This window comes from Lissotriton helveticus, chromosome 5_1, assembly GCF_964261635.1.
Source record: "Lissotriton helveticus chromosome 5_1, aLisHel1.1, whole genome shotgun sequence".
Lineage (NCBI taxonomy): Eukaryota > Metazoa > Chordata > Amphibia > Caudata > Salamandridae > Lissotriton > Lissotriton helveticus.
Window position 1 is genome coordinate 2,077,558,770 of NC_136065.1, and position 21,564 is coordinate 2,077,580,333.

General features: G+C 41.1%; 1 protein-coding gene across 3 annotated transcripts in view; it reads left to right on the forward strand.

The window, feature by feature from the left end:
* LOC144756318 (uncharacterized) overlaps window positions 1-21,354 on the forward strand; it is a 166,263-nt gene extending 144,909 nt beyond the window's left edge. For 2 of the 3 annotated variants that reach the window (XM_078646016.1, XM_078646017.1), the window contains exon 6: window positions 15,767-21,354. In XM_078646016.1, the coding sequence (XP_078502142.1) occupies window positions 17,658-19,454 (1,797 nt within the window). In that variant the 5' untranslated portion in view covers window positions 15,767-17,657 and the 3' untranslated portion in view covers window positions 19,455-21,354. Of the gene's footprint in view, window positions 1-15,031; window positions 15,149-15,235; window positions 15,294-15,766 lie in introns of those variants that run through there. The other variant, XR_013595126.1, reaches the window with a different exon arrangement.
* Window positions 21,355-21,564: the final 210 nt, after the last annotated feature.

Sequence of the window (21,564 nt, forward strand, 5' to 3'; positions counted from 1 at the left end):
ATGTAATGCGTTGTAATGGTATGCGTTGTAAATGTAGTATGCGTTGTAGTGGAATGCGTTGTAAAGGTACTTTCAAAGAATTCGTTGTAATGGTATGCGTTGTAATGGTGTGCGTTGTAATGGATGTTGCGGTGTAAAAAATGCGTTGTAAAGGTATGCGTTGTAAAAGTATGCGTTGTAACGTCATACATCCTCAATCATCAGAACTTAAAAGCAAATATATAGAAAAATAGATATTGCCTGAAATATTTTCCAGAGTTGGAATGAATATGGGGTTCCATCAATAGAGCATCCATCTATTTCTACTGAGCCGGTATTGAGGCAGTTTGTCAAATCTCAAACACATTCACTACCTATTCATCAACATGTATCAGATGTAATCCTGAAAGAGTGGAAGGACCCGACAGAATTCCGATGCTTCACTTCATGTGCAATCTCTACCCCCTAGAAGATGTAAACAAGAAGTTTCCGAAACCAGCTTCAGTTGACTCTTTAGTTGCCAGTCTAGAGGGACGTACCTCAGTGGCTGAAAAAATATGAATAACGATCCCATTTTTAAGAGAATTGATAAGGCTTAAAAAAAGCATATGCAGGTACCAATTTGACAATGCTTGCAGGGATTTATGGAGCATAGAACATTCAATGTGTGCTTGCTATTCAGGAGGGGGAAGAATGCTCAGGTACTATTGAAAGTCTAGAGAAACAATCAGAGTTTATGTTCGGCATGTTGTAAGTGCAGCAGCATAATCGGAGTGGGTGACAGTTGCTGCAAGAAGGCATGTTTTTCTCTGACACTGTCATACAGACTATGTTCAAAACACGCAGCCCTTGGAATACACGGTTTAGATACTAAACTCTTTGCCCCAGAATTGGATGAGAAGTTTGACAGGATATTTAAAGAGAAGAAGCATTCTCCTTCTTTCAGACAATCTCAATCTCTGTCATCAGTCGCATCTAGTTTTAAGTCTAACAAGTCTTTTCGTCAATTATGTCTGTGTTAATATAATCAAGGTTCGAAAAGACAGACTGGGAAGTCCTCCAAATCGCAGAATGACAATAAGAGCAGATCACCTTCAGAGAATAACAGAGATCCTGGAAATGCCAGAAATAACCTAGATTGGCTATTTGAAGGGAGGAGCGCTCACTTTCTGGAAGCTTGCAAAAAATTAACCTCCAATACTTGGGTTCTACTGATAGTGGAGAAAGGTTACATAATAGAGTTACTCTCCACACCACTTGACACAGGGACCATTCTTACTTGAGAGCCTCTATCCAAAGAGAAGTTGGAGGCTTTGAAATCAACAATAGAAGCACCACTTCAAAATAATGCTGTGATTTAAGTTCACCAAGACCAGCAGAGAAAAGTAACTTACAAATGTTTCTGGTTCCAAAAGTAACAGGAGGGTTCTGTCTTATCATAGACTCGAGGAATGTGAAAAGATGGGTGAAAAATATACATTTTCAAGATGGAGACATTACAAAAAATTATTCCCATGATTTCACATACAAACTTTCTAATTACCATATACCTGATGGGTGCATATTATCTTATGCCACCTGTTTTGGAACATCAGCAATTTCTAAGATTTTGTGTTTTTGGCATCCATGATCAGTTCCAGGTACTGCCCTTGGGCATAAAATCTGCCCGAGGGTATTCAGAAAAATGATGACACCTTTAATAGCTTCCCTCTATTTGCAGAGGCTATAGCTGAACGACGGGCTCCTGCTGAGCGAAAAAGAGAAGGTTGTCTTGGAGGGAGTAGAACTGATAGAGAGATGTCTGAAAAAACATGGCCTCATTCTCAAGTATACAAAATGTCAGGGGATTCCATCCCTGGAGAGGGGGTTTTTATTGGAACCATCTTCAGTACTCAGGAGGGTATGGTCTATTTCCCTCAAGACAGAGCTGTGAGGTTGAGACAGATCTTAACTCAGTTGCTTGGACGAGACAGGGATGTATGACGTTACAATGCATACTATTACAACGCATGTATTTACAACGCAAATACTTGTACAACGCATGTTTTTACAACGAATACTGTTACAACGCGAAATAGAGTTATTAGTAGGAAAATGCTATTACAACGAATTCAATTACAACGCATACCTTTACAACGCATAAAATACGTTTTTTGTTTTTTTGTAAAATAAAACCTGGCACGGGATGTAGGGAAATTAAGGGTTTTGGGTGGGGAAGTGTTTTAAAATGTAGATAAAAATTAAACGTTAATTCGAAGAAATACGAAACTTTTCTTAAAATGAATGCTCGAGTATTAAAATTAATACCAATGTTTGAAACATCAAAATACCACAATAATCCGAAATCTAAAGAAGCGAATATTTGTAATGTTGTTTTGAAAATTTTGAAAATATTTTCCAATTTGACAGCCATCTGACAATATATTTTGTTTAAAATCAAAATGCATTTTGAAATAAAAATATTTTCTTCTATTTTTTGGAATAAAAAAATATCTTGGAAAAAGCTTCTTTAAATAACCATGTAATTGTCATTTAAATTGTGGTTACAAGCACAACATATTCTCAAAAATGTATATAAAATACCATAGTAATAACAGGAAATAAATCAAAATTACTCAATTATTCTTCTATTTTGGTAAACCAAAAATTAAAGTATCTCGCTAAACATCCAAAGAAAGATCACGATATTCAAAAAGGGTACTCTGTTGCACTCCTTCTTGTTATAATATGTTTATCGATCATATTAAAATTCTAATACTTAGTTGAAAAATATGTGATCATTATAATTGCATCCTAAATAAAATACTACCTCCTAACAATACATTTTCTCACTATATCACCCTAGCTATTTACGAATTAAATGCAAAAATCCAATGCAATTTTTTATAAAAAGAAACAAATCTACCACCAAAATAAGCGTATTCTCCGTTTCTCCACCTCTACTAGTTACAATAATAATTTATAAAGATAATTTTATATTATCTAACCAACCAATCCAAAGTAAACAATTATTCCCTCCTTGTAAATCATACTATCACTTTCAATCCTAATACTTTCAAAAAACAACGCATACAAATTAAATTATTTATTAGACATTTTCTAATTACCAGAATTACAGTTATAAATTGAAGCTTTATTCCAAAATTGAATAACATTTCATTTCTTTTTATATACAAAGAACAGCAAGAAATTATCGAAAAATGCATTTATGAAATCTTCTTTTCGTAAACAAATTTTTTCTATGAAACATTAACATTACATTCCTTTATAGTTCAAAATCAATAAATTATTATCACAAATAACTTTTTTCTTTAACTTTTAACTTTCTACGACCCGACATAGGCATACTCTAATTACATGATCGGCGACATGCTTTTTTACAAAATGTACATTACATCTGTAAACTGCAATCTCTCCTTATCCTTTCTTTACAATATATGTATACTTTTTTAACTTAACATGTATAAATAATAATTAGAAATGTTTCCTACCTGGACGCAGATCAGCTTCCAGCTGCTTCCTCCATCGATGCTCTTCAAAATGGCCGCTTACGTTCACGTTTACGTACTTACGTCATCGAAAGCTGCAAAGATTAAAAAGGGACTACTTTAATTAATATTTGAACATATTTTTATTTAAATAATTATAAGTCATTAAAATACAGAAAAATATGTATAAATTTCCATAAAAAAATTGAAATTTTGCTATATTTTTTTAAATAAGAGAAACAATGTTGTCTTTATTGTTATTAATGTATTATTTTAATCTAAACATCTTTTTACTAAATTATTACTTCAAAAATAATGTAATATTATCCTTACCTGTATGCTTATCCCATTTCCTTTCAGAAGCTTCCCTTTCTTCTTCTTTTTAACCTTCATTTTCAGTTCCGCGGGACAACCAGCTTCATCTATGGAAATAAATAAAGGACAATTACTTCCATTGAAAATAATGCAAAATCGTGGGAAATTTTATTTTCAAATTAGTTTTAATATATTTTACAATTATTATTGCTAGTACATATGTTTTATATTTTATCTATCACTTTTAAAACATTTTTTAAAAATGTTAAATTTATTTAATAATTTCTTAAAATTATATTTAAACTAATTTGTATTTGTAAATATTTAAATAATACCTTAATCCTACATTTGTTTCCTTAACTTGAACCAAACTTAAATACTCTCACATTAATAATAAGTTAACATTTTTACACAACAAATTTTTTAATTACTAAACTAAACAAATATTTTATCAATTTATTACTTTGTGCAATAAATTAAAATGTTTAAACTCTACATTTTAGAATTAAAATCCTGTTTTTAATAAATATAATTTTATAAATAAACACTCTTATAATATTAATTATCTTAAAAATCCACTGTTTTAAAAATGGCAAACATTAATTATATATTTTTTAAATTAATACTAAAGTATTCATTACAATATACTACAGTAGTACTAACATTACATTAAATGTATTACCTGAGTTTTAAAACAATATTAATATCACTTTTAATAATTTTTTAAACAATAATAATATTTTCTTTTTATAATAATATTAAATTAATTTTGTAAAATGATATACTCTATTTTATTAATTATAATACTAAAGTATTAATTTAAATAACTTGAGTATTATTAACAATAAATTAAATATATTACCTGTGATTTATAACAATAGTATTTTCAAATTTTCAAATATAATACTCTACTTTTATTCAATTATACTAAAGTATTTTTTCAATATACTAGAGCTGTGGTTCCCAAACTTTTGACTCCTGAGGACCCCCATTGAGTCACCACTGGAAGCCGGGGACCCCCAAGCAATTTGTATGAGTTAAATTTCAAAATTAAAACAGTAATTCGAAAAAAATACACACGTGTGCACACAAAACAAATACTCAAGGTACTAAGGATTTTGGTGCCAGATGTACGACCATATCATTTAGCGCCTCGCAATTGGCGACACATTGCGAGTGGCAAATTGCGAGTCGCTAAATGAAATGTACAACAGTGTGTTTAACACTGTTTCCGATTCCCAATGGGGGTCGCAAATTGCGAGGTTCATTAATATTAATGAGCCTCTCGCAATTTGCGAGCCCATTGGGAATGCCAGCCCTCCCAGGGATGGTGGCCTGCTGGGCTCTGCAGGCCACCATGTCTCGGACTGCTTTTAAATAAAGCAGTTTTTAAAAAAACGTAGCCTGTCTACCATGCATTTAAAATAAAAAAGAAAATTAAACGTTTTTGTTTCATTTTCTAAGGGCAGACAGAGGTCCCTGAGACCACTGCCTGCCCTTAAAAAATAATTTTACATGCATTTGCAAAGGGGGAGGGGTCCCCTGGGGTCCCCTTCCCATTTGCGAATCAATTACCATCTACTTGAAGTAGGTGGTAATTGCAACTGTTTTGCGACCGCAAAACATTTGTACATGGTATTGAGACTCCCTATTTGGAAGGGAATGCCCCTTCCTAACAGAAAGTTTCAAAACCTATTTAGCAAGTCGCAAACAAATTGCGACTCGTGAAATAGGCTATGTACATGGCTCAATAGGTTTTTGCATGCATAAACGGGTTCGCGAACCCGTTCGCGCATATAAAAAAAACAGATCGTACATCTGGCACTTAGTATTTTATATTGAAGTAATAGCCCCTCTGTCACATGTATTTCATTTGTTTTATAGCATCTCTCATACCATTGTAGGATGTCAGAGCACTTTACATCACACACATATAGACACATTGAATCATATATGTAAATCAGTGTATATATAAAATGTTTAAAGAGTGCTTAGTCTGGAAAAGCACAAACTCGGGATTCAGAACATAACACAGTGGCTAGCACTGACTTTAACATTAAAAATGCATTTCCACCCAAATAAATCTTTTTAGCAGCATCAGGATAATGAATAACTGGGGAAAAATATAAGTTAATATCTGGTACCATGCAGTTTGCAAGCAGCTCTTTGATGACAGTTTATAGGTCGCTGTGCTAGATTATGATTGTCACTTATGAAGTGCACAGTAACAAAAGAATTTCTGTGACAAAAGCCGTAACCACGAACTTATGCACATAAAATACTGCTTTTTAAGATGCATGATACACGTTCTTTGCAGTAGGCACATGTAACGAGGTCGGGACGGGAGGCCGGGATGACTGGTGGACCCCTGACCATAATTCCCCTCCTTCCCCACAGACTGGCACATCGAGGGAAGACTGGGGAATACAGCCGTAAACAGACGAAGAAAATGATACCGGCTCCTTTAAGTGGGCGTACGATGACTTCGGCGAGACCACGCCTCCGGCTGACGTAGGAGGACCCGTATGGATGAAAGAAGGGGAGCCCTGTATGCGGCGTGTGACGTCACCGCGGGACCGAGAGACGGAGAAGACGAAGAGAGTCCGAGGGCGAAACAAGGAGAAGGCGGAGAAGTCGGGAGGACCGAGAGCGGAGGAGAGCCAGGAGGCCAACGACCCCGTGATCCGCCGTGCCATGCTCCCGAGGGAGGAGTGTGGCTTGCTCAGGTACGGCGGCGTTGGGCGACCTGGGTGGGGAGGAAGAGTGCCCCATGTACATAGTGTAAAAACCCCTGTGAGTGCCTTCCCTGTGTCCTTCCCGATACCCGTTACCCTCCCTTCCCTTTACCCGCTTACCTCACATCACTCCTCCCTGGCCTGCGCACAAACACGCGTGACAATATAAATATCACCGGTGCTCCCTCACAAACACTGGGTCCCGTTGGGGTAAGACAGTATCAGATAAGTGACTAACGGCCTCCCTCTGTCGGTCTTCTTTCTACTTGGGTTCCGGAGACACTGCACCCGGGAAGACAGCCCTGAAGACACCCCTGCCACAGGACCCCACCAGTGAAGACAGCCCCGGAAGACAACCCAGCCCCAGGACACCACCATCACGGATAAGCTGGAGTTTGCCAGAGAGAGACTGACATTCAGAACCAGACGTACCATAAAAATAAAACCTAGTCTAAAGAAGTATACTGGTCAGTCTGTTCCTGTTGCAGCACCTGTTCCCAGCATAGAGAGTGTCCCCTGCCCCTCTCCCACGCCTACAGCACATTAACCCTCTGTGCTACATTAGTTCAATCAAAGCTGCCACTGAACAAAACTCTCCTCAGCTCCAGCAGGTACATTAATCACTGGCATTCTCTTGACACTTTTATTGTTGCTGGAAGGCTGCTAATTATACAAGAAACATTTCTGGGCTTTTAAAACTGTGCTTACGGACCCCCTGGGAATGTGTCACGGACCCCTAGGGGTCCGCGGACCACAGTTTGGGAAACACTGTACTAGAGTATTTGTCTGATTTAATACTAAACTATTTTTTCAATATACTAGAGTATTTGTCTGATTTAATACCTTAGTATATTATATATTTTATTTAATATTTTTTTTATTTTAAATATTATTTATTGATTCTTTACATTATATATTACAATAAAATAACTTTCAAAAATTTTGACAATATTAATTCTCTTTTTTAAAATATTAATATTAAAATATTATATTAATATAAAAGATTACTTTTAACATTTAATCATTAAATAAATGTATTACTAATTAAAAATCAATAAAAATAATAATTCATAAATATATTTAAAAAATATTTTTTAAATTAAAATATAAAACATATTACATATAACACATAATAATTGCGTTGTAAAAGTACTTGCGTTGTAAAGGTACTTGCGTTGTAAAATCTTGCGTTGTAAATCCATTTGCGTTGTAAAAGTTTCGTTGTAATGGCAGTGCGTTGTAAAAGTTGCGTTGTAAAGGTTGCTCACCTTTTAAACCAGATGACAAGAAAATAAATGAAGTTTGAATTAAAAACAATGTTTGGAGATATGTAGTGTAACAGGAGATGAGCCTCTAAATTGAAGGTAGCTGGTAGTCAAGAAATATAGGTCAAGTGGGAGGCTTTCTATTTTGTAACTGTTTATTCCCTTTACTCCCAGAACTGCACAGGTATCTTTTTAGGGGGGTGCCTTTCTCATTCAGATTTTTGAACTGCTGACATCCATTAAGGGGTGTGAAAATCCCCCCAAGACATTGGCACCAGCCTTAGCAAGCTTTTTATTTTTTATTTTGGAAGAGGGGGCTTGGGGCAGGGTGGGGGCCTTTTAGGTAGCACCTAAATCATGAGGACCTGCCCCCTCCAAGGCTTCGTACGCTCCTCACACAATGAGATTTTTATTCACGTTGGCAGCTATGATCCCTGGTGGAGTCGAAGTTGCTAACTGTAGAAAAGTAGGAACTGCGTTCATTGTTACCCCCACTTTTTGCCTGGTGTCAGTAGGTTTTTGACTTAGTCTGCTGGGTTCCTGCTAATCAGGATCCCAGCATCTATGCTCTCTCCCCTAAATTAGTTGTAGTAAGTACTTTGGTACCACTACAGTTGGTTACTGGTGTACCCTTATAAGTACTGAGTATATGGTACTGAGGTACCCAGGGCATAGGTACACCAAGTGTCTCTAAGAGGCTGCAGCATGTATTGTGTCACCCATGGGAGTCCACTTAAACTGTGACTACAAGCATGCCATTGCAGTCTGTGTGAAAGGAGCTTGCATCCCTCACAACAGATATATCTGTTTGGGCTCACTGCACTTAAAACCTATAGGTTACCCCTATGGCAGATTCTTCAGTCCTGAGGGCAGGGTGCTTGGTTACGAGTGTGAGGGTGCCCCTGCATGAGCAGAACACCCCTACAAAGCCTGGAGTTGATTCTTCGGGCTTTGTAAGTCCAGTCAGCCATTTTTATACATATAGTGAACATCAGTCATTACGAGATGTTTAACTATGTAGTGGGTGCACTGAACCCGGTCAAGTTTGCTATCAAACATGTTCGAATCATACCCCAACACTGTTTCCAGTGTTGGAAGCATGATCTCGTACTGGGGGGCTCACTTGTGGTACCCCCTGTACTCCTGGTAACAGCCTTTCAGGGTCTGACAGCAAGCTGGTGCTGCTGCCGACCACAGACATGATTCTGCCCTCCCGCTGCTGAGCTAATCTTGCAAAAACAACAGTTGATGGACAGAATGCAGAACAATGTCATACATTCACCCCAGTACAGAGATCTGGTCCTAAATCCATCGTTTTTTTGCACTCCACACCACCCCAGTTCAGACATGGCCATATGCAAATCAGCCTTGACCCTGTGCCTCATGGGAACAGTCCAGCCCGAACTGCCAAGCCATGTCTTTCCTGGACCGGAATCAAGCATCCTGGACCGGTTTCTGGCTATCAGCCGTCTTCAGCCAGGATAGCTTGACTCCAGTGGTGTGGAGAGCATGGGATTCACGTCTGAGCATACCCATCCCACTCGGGCGACAAATGCAAAAACAACAGTTGATGGACAGAATGCAGAACAATGTCATACATCAAGCAGATTTCCCCCAGATATCCTCAAGCACTGCTTGGCGTTAGTCGCCTCTAATTCACTCGGTATTTGTCAAATAAAGAGGCAGGCGCTGGAAATTGGAAAGCAGGAAACGGATTTATTTCTTCGAAGGAAAACACGTCAGGTCAGACAAGCTGGGTGTCGTCTCGAGGTGCTCTAACTGCATCTCTGTGGCCTTTTGTACATGATCTTAACTCTTTATTGCAGTGTAACTAATTCCTGACATTACTTTGATGCATTGTAAACCATCTTTGGAATCCCCGCTTCAGGCCCGTTCCCACACATATCAACAGTACTGTCCCCCACCCCGGTCTCAGTAGGTGATTGCTATCGCGCAGCTAGGCATTCCGGCGGGAGCTGAAACACGCGCAATCGGTCGGATCTCATCGGGTTGTGTCATTGATGAATTCTGGCCCCTTTGATGGGAGGCGAGATCTTACTGTACGGGGGCAATAAACTGTATCTGCAGGGGTTGGTTATGGCCTGGGATCGGATCGAACAGCCAGGTGCAGGGGAGGACATTATCGAAGGGCCTGTTCGTGCGCGAGGGATGAAAGGGCATGTGGGTTCGGCACGGGAAGTGGCTCCGGGACAGGGTCGCGCTGAGGATGCTTTATGACTCTAGCATGTGTGCTTGGGGGCTGCCAGTGCGTGGGGGGATGATTACGAGGTCGGGGAGACGTGCAGACGATCGTCAATGTTACGGAAAGGCCACAGTGTCTTAAATGGCTGCCGCTTACGAGCTCGCAGAGGCCTAAGTGGGACAAGATGGCACCGGTAATGTTCACATTGCATTCTAATATTTAACAGTCCTTCCTTTGAACATGCCTCGTCAACTTGTCAATCTATGTCAATGTTCATAATATTCTGTATCTCTCTGTCATACAATGCTTTCATATTTTCAAATTTAGGGGTCCATTAGGATGTCGGGCGGTGGCACTACCGCGGCGATGGCGGAGCGGAAAAACAGCTTTTTCCGCCCGCGAGCAGCGGAACTCACGTCCGCCACATTAGGATAGGTAAACACAGGTCATTTCCCGTCCGCCGCGGAGCGCCGCGCTCCGCCATCAATGTGCGCCCGCCACCGCGGCGGCTGGAGCCAATCGAGACCCTCCGCCGCGGCCGATGACGTCCGCCCCGCTCGACAAATTAGGATGGCCCAAACAAGCAGACGCACGGCAGCGGAGACACCGCACAGCTGAAGCCGGCGGAAAGTTGACAGCGGAGCACGAACGCCGAGACCCGACATGAACCCAATGGACCCAGCCCTCCACATGCATCCGGTCATGTACCTGCTGCAACACTATCGCCAGATGGGCCGCCGCGGACGCCGTCGCAGGTACGCCACTACACATATGCACCACACAACACACATGCCGACACAGGGCCCAAACAAAACACTGGCATCCTGCTGGGGGGCACAACACATTCACATGGGCACCCACACATCACCCACCTCACAACAAGGCACCCCACGGCATCCGGAACACACAACGTCCGCCAACCTGCAGCAACGACACGGTCACAGACACGTCACCGCCGCGGTCAACACATGCGCACTATGCAGAAGGCAGGGCAACACCAAGGCATGGCCAGGTCCCAAACATCACAGTGACACACCACCCCGACCAACACTGCACCCCACCCGAGCTAGTCACAGGCCAGGTGCCTATCCCGTGCACCCCCATGCACACCAACAAGCACTGTAACAACAAGCACAATACACACACACTGCGACACACAACCAGGGACACAGGCACTGCAGGATTGGCTGACAACAAACACACAACACCAGTGCACTCCCCACAGCCCACACAATTGCATACAATCATCCACACAGGGCAAGACAAAACAAACAACAGGCATACAACTCCTGGCTGCCACATGTGTGTCTCACACCATACAGGGGCACACATACATACACTACAAACTAACGCCCTTCACACTGCACACCTCTGCCACACTCATCACCACACATGCCATGTAAGCCATGCCACCAGGACTAAGGGCCAACACAAGACGACCATACACATACACGCCTGGGCACACAGAAAGGAAAACACACACACCTCATCACATCATAGACATCGACTAAACCACAGCACAGCTGCACACCCTGTGCTGCCAGTGTCCCCCAAGGTGACCTGTGAACAGTGTATGCAGCAATAGCAATTCACCAACACGAAAACTGCATGGCCTGTAAAATAGCCATCACAGAGTACAACATCAGCAGGGCCAGAATGGACTGAAGACCCTGTCCCCCCTGTCTAATAATCATATGGCCACATAGACCCTTGCAATGGTGAGTTACAAAATAGAGCATGGTACTCAGTCAAGCATATGCAAACAAGAAAAGTACTTTAATCAGTAAGGAGACAGAGAAAACACACCATAAGTAACTTATTTATTCACATATTGCACAGATGTAGCTACACAACATTAGTAGACACCAGCAAGTCACAAAATCATGTACAAATGGCACAGACTATGCACTGGTCAAACACAATCGGGAAGTGCAGAGTCCTTGGCAGAGCAGAGTACATCAGAGCAACAGGTCCAGAGTCCTTGGCAGAGCAGAGTACATCAGAGCAACAGGCCCAGAGTCCTTGGCAGAGCAGGGCAGAGTACATCAGAGCAACAGGCCCAGAGTCCTTGGCAGAGCAGGGCAGAGTACATCAGAGCAACAGGCCCAGAGTCCTTGGCAGAGCAGGGCAGAGTACATCAGAGCAACAGGCCCAGAGTCCTTGGCAGAGCAGAGTACATCAGAGCAACAGGCCCAGAGTCCTTGGCAGGGCAGAGTACATCAGAGCAACAGGCCCAGAGTCCTTGGCAGAGCAGGGCAGAGTACATCAGAGCAACAGGCCCAGAGTCCTTGGCAGAGCAGGGCAGAGTACATCAGAGCAACAGGCCCAGAGTCCTTGGTAGAGCAGGGCAGAGTACATCAGAGCAACAGGCCCAGAGTCCTTGGCAGGGCAGAGTACATCAGAGCAACAGGCCCAGAGTCCTTGGCAGAGCAGGGCAGAGTACATCAGAGCAACAGGCCCAGAGTCCTTGGCAGAGCAGGGCAGAGTACATCAGAGCAACAGGCCCAGAGTCCTTGGCAGAGCAGGGCAGAGTACATCAGAGCAACAGGCCCAGAGTCCTTGGCAGAGCAGAGTACATCAGAGCAACAGGCCCAGAGTCCTTGGCAGGGCAGAGTACATCAGAGCAACAGGCCCAGAGTCCTTGGCAGAGCAGGGCAGAGTACATCAGAGCAACAGGCCCAGAGTCCTTGGCAGAGCAGGGCAGAGTACATCAGAGCAACAGGCCCAGAGTCCTTGGCAGAGCAGAGTACATCAGAGCAACAGGCCCAGAGTCCTTGGCAGGGCAGAGTACATCAGAGCAACAGGCACAGGAACACACCCAGATCGCTAACAATAGTCTAGAGTAGCACACCTCTGTGTGGCACAGGCGTCTGAGGGTGTTGACAACTCACTCCTGGCTGTCATGTGGAGTGGGACCTGGCTGTGTGTCAGGGACTGCAGGTCCACTTGACTGGTGTGACAGAGGGACATGTGATGTGGCTATAACAGAGGGCCTGCAAGGTGGAGGGCTGTGCGGACCAGGTGGCATCGTGGCACGTGGAGGTGGAGTCATGCACGCCCTTGACACAGTGTGGGTGGGAGAGGTTGGAGGGGTGCCCTTCCACTTCTTCGGAATATGAATTTGCTTCCCTGTCATGGGGTTGATGGGAAGTGGCGTTGACACCACCGGCGCACCCCCCAACTGTCCCACATCAGGGGCAGACACTGGCACTCCCTTTGGAGAAGTGCTTGATCCTGCAGTACGCTTGGGCTGGCTAGGCCTCCGGACCACCTTACCCTCTCTGGAAGGTGTACCCCCCACAGTGACCACCTTCCCACTTACCCCAGGGGTGGTGTCTACAGTGCCCTCCTGTCCCTTCTTGCCAGGGATGGCCACAACACTGCCCTCCTCTACCTGAGTCACTGGCCTGAACACAACACTGCCCTCCTTTGCCACAATGACTGGGCTGGTCACAACAGGGGTCTCCTCTGCCACAATGACTGGGCTGGTCACAACAGGGCTTCCCTCCACCTGCCTCAATGTACTTTGTTCTGGGGTTGATGTGGTAGGTGGTTGTGTCCCTGTGCTCTCCCCAGGTGTAGCCATGACATCCCACACATCCTCTGTGGGCATAGCTGAGTCAATTTCTGGTGATGCCTCTGCAGCATGTGAGCCTGGTGTCTGACACAATGCTCTTCTGGTCTTGCTCTTCTGTGACTTCACCTTGTCTGTGCATATTGGGGGGCCCTGCTCTTCTTTGGGGATGGAGTCTGTGGATGGGATTGTTTGCTTTGGGTCTGACCTGTGCTCCTAGTGTTGTATCGTTTAGTTGATGTATGTCCCAAGTGCTCACTGTCATCTGATGTGGCCACGGACTGGGTGGACGTCACAGGCACCTGAGCTGCAAAGGGGGCATGTGCCTGTTGGAGGGCTGACGTCACTGTACCTGACAATGACAGGAGTGTACAATGTAGGCCACCCACGTCAGAGTGTATGCCCTCCATGAATGCCAGAACCTGGCCTAATTTGTTATCGTGTGCACTGAAGGCATTGAGCAGGGCGGTCTGGCCCACGCAAAGTTGCCGCAGGAGATCTACGCACTCTGCACTGAGGGCAGCAGGGGGGACAGGTGCAGGTGCAGCGGTGCCATGTGTGAATGTCACACGTCCCCTCTTAGTGACACGGATACAGGCAGCCCCAGAGGAAGTGGATGGGAGGGTGGGCAGTGGCCGCTGGTAGTCTGATGCAGCAGCAGACTCCCCATCTCCTGTGGCTGCTAACAGTGACGCATCCCCCTTGCCCTCAGATGAAGTGGTACTCTGTGTATTGAATTAATACAGGTGAGAGCCACATAACGAAGAGCTGTGACTGAATGCCGCACAGTCTTCTATAGTAGAGGCAAAAGATAACGCTAGTGTTACTTTGCTGTTTCTCGACTGCAGGAACCGCCCAACCACGGGAAACCCGCAAACAAACTTTCTGTCGAAAAGTCAGAAATCACGAAAGCGCCGTTGCTGCACGGTCCATTTCGCATTGAACTAACACAGGTGAGAGCCATAAAATGAAGAGCTGTGACTGAATGCTGCACAGTTTTCCACAGTAAAGGCAAAAGGTAACGCTAGTGTTACTTTGCTGTCTCCCGACTGCAGGAACCGCCCAACCGCTGTAACTGCTCGCAGTTACCGCTGAAGCATTCCTTTGAAGTGCGAAAGACTATTTGAAAATAACATGGAATAGAATACGTGGACGACAGTGTTTTTAACAATAGGTAATTTACAGAGTAAACCCAATTAAGCTAAAAGGCCATATATCGTTTTAGTGTCTGGCCAATGTAAACGTAATAATCTGTATAGATAAATGGATGATAACTAGGAATACCTATAAACATAGGACTAGAAGTATAATAAATAAATAATGCACATCTGAAATAGGATTCAAGCAATAGATTAGCAAATAGATGAGCAAATAGGTAATAGCCCTTGTGTTTTCTAGTACAAGCATAGTATAGAACTTAACAAGCATGACACTATCGCTTAAATAACTGGATCTTTTCTATCCATCCCCAGTGTTTTCTTTACAAACTGTGCTACAGTGACCCTGAGTTGTGATATGAAGTAGCGAACCACATCTAGTAGTCTATCTATGAGAATATTTCATCAATCCAAGCATCAGGCCATAATCAGGTAAGCACACCTCTCATTCTGTGGTGTTGCTATCCACTTAATTATATGATATATACTAATAAAAAATATATTGCATTTATCATGCAGGCTCGACGTTCACTAATGTTTTAGCTGACCTAGATGGCATATTGGTTCTAAACTTTTTCGTATCAATCCAGTTCTTTGCTTATAATAGGTAAGCCCATCTTCATAAGTATAGTATAAAATACAAATGTAGCTTTCTAAATATGTTAAATCTGGGCCACACACTCACTTTCCTTCTCACTTATTCTGTTCTCTATTTAAATTAGGCCTTAACTCTGTGCATCCGTCTCCTCTCTTTATTGATCTTTATTCTGTTATAGTAGATGCTCTAATCATACATAAAAAGTTGTTATGAGAATGCAATGAACAGCATGTTTCTGTTTTGAAAAAAACATGATCTACGGAATAATTATCAAATAAGTATCAAATGCAGTTTATTAGCAGCTTCATTATAATGTCATAATGTGTAAAGCGGCATTATTAGTCATGAAGATAACCAACCTTAAGCACATGATAGTAAAGCAATGGTACTAGTTGTTTATGTACATATCAAAACAAAATTGTAAAATTATCTTTTTAAAAATCTTTTTACAGTGTGATGCTACAGTCCTGAGGAAGACACATAAGTGTCGAAACGCGTAGACAAAAAACAAGGAACCATCTAATCTTTTATACTCATGAACTATTTTATATGATTGAAAATATGCATATGTTTGAATGCTATAAATCGTTTCATCTTTTGTGTAAAATTATGTATCAGTTTTAAATGAACATCATGTTATTAAATTTGTATCTTGATATGTACATGTAATAGTGTTTTTTCATTTTTTAATATGGTTTGAGGTACTTTTCATGTGCTAGTTGTTTCAAAAATTTGCCTGGGTAATTTATTCACATTTGTTCTTTGCCCTGACCCAGGAAACCAATCCGTATCAGGGGGTCCTTGTTGTATTTCTCATATTTATACCCACGGTTATCCGTGTGGGGCCTACGATTTGATGTATTAATATATATGTCGTTATAAAATTTCAGTGGCTGCTATATATCTCTGTAAACAAAAATGTATGCATTGAATAGATGTATGTTATAAGGTAGTATCTTTCCTTATCTCAATAGGACTTTACTTTTCTCTGTTCTATAAATCCTTTCCACATACCCTACACTGACAATAGATCATGGCCCAAATGGAAACATTTGGGTTTTCGGATGAGGATTTTGCCACATTAGTTGGGATCACAACACCACATAATCAGAGCGTAGCTCCTGCCGTTCACAATAATAGCGATATAGGGAAATTATCTAATTTGAAAAAGTAACTAGTAAGAATAGAAGCACATGGCGAGTTCATGTTGAATTATTTAAAAGCAGGCATTATTCCATTAGGCCTCAAAATTAGGAATATCCCAGGATTATTTGTGGATGATAAAGCTTTCCTCCACAAATGGAGTATGATCGCGAGCAGGTGTTCGCGTGATCTCATGATCCTTATCATAGCGACCTCTAAAGAACTAGCTACAGAAATAAAAAAAGAGATAGAGGAACTGGAGGAAAAGATAAAGAGATCAACTACCTTAGAAGAAGCAGAGAAGCAATTGGAGGCTCTAAAAAAGGATATTGTATCATTCTCAGAATATCTTACGAATAGAAAACAAGATAAATTCTCTAAGGATAAAAGATACTACACTATAGAACGAACCTATCCATACTTGGGTGAAGGGTTCTACAAAGGGGACTACCAACAAGGAGGTAGTAATTACAATCAACCTAAGGTCAGCACCTTTTCAGACTCTTCTGATCCAGAGTCAGATGGTGATTCTAACAATCATGAAGATGGCCCATATAATCCAAACAATGGTCGCAGAAACCAGCGCCAACCTTTTTTGGGGTACCGCGGAGCGAAACGAGGGCGACAACGAGTACGATTTCAACCCCAATCGAGAGGCCACTATCAATCCCATCAACCTCATCAATACCCTGCGGAGCCTCAACAATATCTAGAGACCCGCAACAAACAATACCAGAGACAATGGCAATAATACCCATTTTTAATCTTTCAAATTATGTTCTCTCGGAATCAGATGTATCTATTCTAACAAAAGGCCTTTCATTTGTACCCCACTCTAGTGTCAACTTATTTGAATTATACCAGGATATACACTCTTTTTTTAGAAAAGTTAGATTACAGAAGTTTTTTGCAAACAAAGAAGAAATACAGATAGATACGGGCTCCAATAACATCGTATCCTTACCTTCTACCTTTACTCCCTCCTTAGATCAGCTTGGCCCTGAAATGGCCATATTTGAAAAAGTGGTTATCAACAAACTAAAATTTGCCCTTCGATATGTACCTAAGCCAACATACAACATCACAAAAGATGAGCACACAGCTCTCCAAAATTAAAAAAATAACAAATCAATCACAATCAAAAGTAGCGATAAGGGAGGAGGAATAGTTTTGATTGATTCCATCAACTATGAAGCAAATATGCTTGTGATGTTGAATGACCCCATTTTCTACAAGAAAGTCACAAAAAATCCCACAGAAAGAGTAATTAAATCCATTCAAAAATTAACAACACAAGCTCTGAATAATAACATTATCACCAAAAAAGAGCATGAGTATTTGAACAAATCAGAAAGGAAGATAGCCTGTATATATGGGACGCCCAAAATGCATAAAAATGTAGAAAACCCACCCTACCGTCCAATTGTCTCGACGATTGGCACCCCCACTGAAGCACTATCAAAATACTTAGACAATATTTTAAGGCCATACATCCAGTTCGCTCCCTCCTACATAAAATATACTGGAGCAATCGTCGCTAAGGTTGAACATCTACCCTTTGACAACAGAAAAGATCTACTAGTTACACTGGATGTTGAAGCCCTCTATAGCAATATTCCCCAAAAAGGAGCTATAGAAGCAACCAGTTGGTTTATTGACATGCATAAGATTCCATGCGATAAACTTTTTGTTCTCAATTGTCTATCAGTGGTACTTGAAGAAAATGTGTTCCAATTTGGGGAACACATGTACCAACAAACAAAGGGCGTCAGTATGGGGGCAGCCATGGCCCCATCCATAGCAAATATATACATGGCTAAGTTTGAATACCACCACATACATAATGAGATGGCACCTTTCTATGAGTCTGTTTCCCATTGGTACCGGTTTATTGACGATATATTTTTTATATGGACCAATGGTGAACAGACTCTCAAACAATTCTTAGAATGGATTAACTTGGCAGACAGCAACTTACGCTTTACTGCGCATATTGACTCTGTTAAAGTGGAATTCCTTGATATATATATCAAGAATGAATCTAACAAGCTAATAGTTGACCTATACACCAAGACAACAGCAAGGAATACATTACTCCACTTTAGCAGCTACCATCCGAGAAATCAAAAGGATGGAATACCTTTCTCGCAGTTTCTAAGAGTGCGGAGAAACTGCACCAGTATTAGAGATTATGATAATCAGGCTGAAAAAATGAAGGAGAAATTTCTTGCTCGCGGATACCCTAACCGGCTGATCCGAGAAGCATACAAGCGAGCTCGATATTTTGACCGTGATGCTCTTCTAAATTCAAACAAACAACAGACAGAACAAAAGTTGGTTTGTATAACAAAACATTCCCCTTTAAACGAAACAGTCAGGCAAATCATTAATTCGAACTGGCACCTATTAAATGTGGAACCAACACAACCCAAAATATCAAAACCTATGTTTGCGCATCGACGTAACAAAAATCTAAAAGACATAGTGGTCAGATCTCGCTTTAGTGGAACTACTAACAATGTCCCTTTTATACAAAAATCTCTGAATGGAGAAAATGCCATCAAAGGTACCTCCAGATGTGGCTCATGCCAGTCCTGCGATGGCATTATAACAGGTGAAACATTCACGTTCAATAAAGTAGTAATACGTGCCCAAGAGCTATGGACTTGTAACACCACCAACATAGTTTATCTTTTACTCTGCCCATGCAACCTGGGCTATGTAGGAGAAACTGCAAGAACCATGAAAGTCCGCTTAACAGAGCATAGATCTGCAATCAAAACGAACAAACTGACTGCGCCATTAGTGTCCCATTTCATTGATTTCCAACATTCTCCATCCCAGATCCGTTGGCGGATCCTAGAAAAGATCCATATGACCTGTAAAAATGGTGGAGACAAAATCAGGAAAAAAAGGGAGGTGTTTTGGATTTTTAATTTGGATACGTTTATCCATGGGTTAAACAATGATCTTCCATGGATAAATGCCATATTATGAAATTAAACCTGTAACAAAGCATATATGGAAGATCAGAGACACCGGAACACCTACTGAATAAAGGACCATGTTCCTTTAAGAAATATGCACCCTTGTGACGGACCAATTATCCACCTCAATATAAAAACCAACGGGAATCCCGTAAACAAACTCTTTGTCGAAAAGCAGGAAATCACGAAAGCGCCGTTGCTGCACGGTCCGTTCCGCATTGAATTAATACAGGTGAGAGCCACATAACGAAGAGCTGAGACTGAATGCCGCACAGTCTTCTATAGTAGAGGCAAAAGATAACGCTAGTGTTACTTTGCTGTTTCCCGACTGCAGGAACCGCCCAACCACGGGAAACCCGCAAACAAACTTTCTGTCGAAAAGTCGGAAATCACGAAAGCGCCGTTGCTGCACGGTCCATTTCGCATTGAACTAACACAGGTGAGAGCCATAAAATGAAGAGCTGTGACTGAATGCTGCACAGTTTTCCACAGTAAAGGCAAAAGGTAACGCTAGTGTTACTTTGCTGTCTCCCGACTGCAGGAACCGCCCAACCGCTGTAACTGCTCGCAGTTACCGCTGAAGCATTCCTTTGAAGTGCGAAAGACTATTTGAAAATAACATGGAATAGAATACGTGGACGACAGTGTTTTTAACAATAGGTAATTTACAGAGTAAACCCAATTAAGCTAAAAGGCCATATATCGTTTTAGTGTCTGGCCAATGTAAACGTAATAATCTGTATAGATAAATGGATGATAACTAGGAATACCTATAAACATAGGACTAGAAATATAATAAATAAATAATGCACATCTGAAATAGGATTCAAGCAATAGATTAGCAAATAGATGAGCAAATAGGTAATAGCCCTTGTGTTTTCTAGTACAAGCATAGTATAGAACTTAACAAGCATGACACTATCGCTTAAATAACTGGATCTTTTCTATCCATCCCCAGTGTTTTCTTTACAAACTGTGCTACAGTGACCCTGAGTTGTGATATGAAGTAGCGAACCACATCTAGTAGTCTATCTATGAGAATATTTCATCAATCCAAGCATCAGGCCATAATCAGGTAAGCACACCTCTCATTCTGTGGTGTTGCTATCCACTTAATTATATGATATATACTAATCAAAAATATATTGCATTTATCATGCAGGCTCGACGTTCACTAATGTTTTAGCTGACCTAGATGGCATATTGGTTCTAAACTTTTTCGTATCAATCCAGTTCTTTGCTTATAATAGGTAAGCCCCTCTTCATAAGTATAGTATAAAATACAAATGTAGCTTTCTAAATATGTTAAATATGGGCCACACACTCACTTTCCTTCTCATTTATTCTGTTCTCTATTTAAATTAGGCCTTAACTCTGTGCATCCGTCTCCTCTCTTTATTGATCTTTATTCTGTTATAGTAGATGCTCTAATCATACATAAAAAGTTGTTATGAGAATGCAACGAACAGCATGTTTCTGTTTTGAAAAAAACATGATCTACGGAATAATTATCAAATAAGTATCAAATGCAGTTTATTAGCAGCTTCATTATAATGTCATAATGTGTAAAGCGGCATTATTAGTCATGAAGATAACCAACCTTAAGCACATGATAGTAAAGCAATGGTACTAGTTGTTTATGTACATATCAAAACAAAATTGTAAAATTATCTTTTTAAAAATCTTTTTACAGTGTGATGGTACAGTCCTGAGGAAGACACATAAGTGTCGAAACGCGTAGACAAAAAACAAGGAACCATCTAATCTTTTATACTCATGAACTATTTTATATGATTGAAAATATGCATATGTTTGAATGCTATAAATCGTTTCATCTTTTGTGTAAAATTATGTATCAGTTTTAAATGAACATCATGTTATTAAATTTGTATCTTGATATGTACATGTAATAGTGTTTTTTCATTTTTTAATATGGTTTGAGGTACTTTTCATGTGCTAGTTGTTTCAAAAATTTGCCTGGGTAATTTATTCACATTTGTACTCTGTGTCTCAGCCACAGATTCCTCATGCATACTCCTGTCACCCTCAGTAGCGCTGGTGTGGTCAGTGTCACTTGGCTCCATCTCACTTTGCTCTGCTGCCGCTGTCGTGCTGGTCTC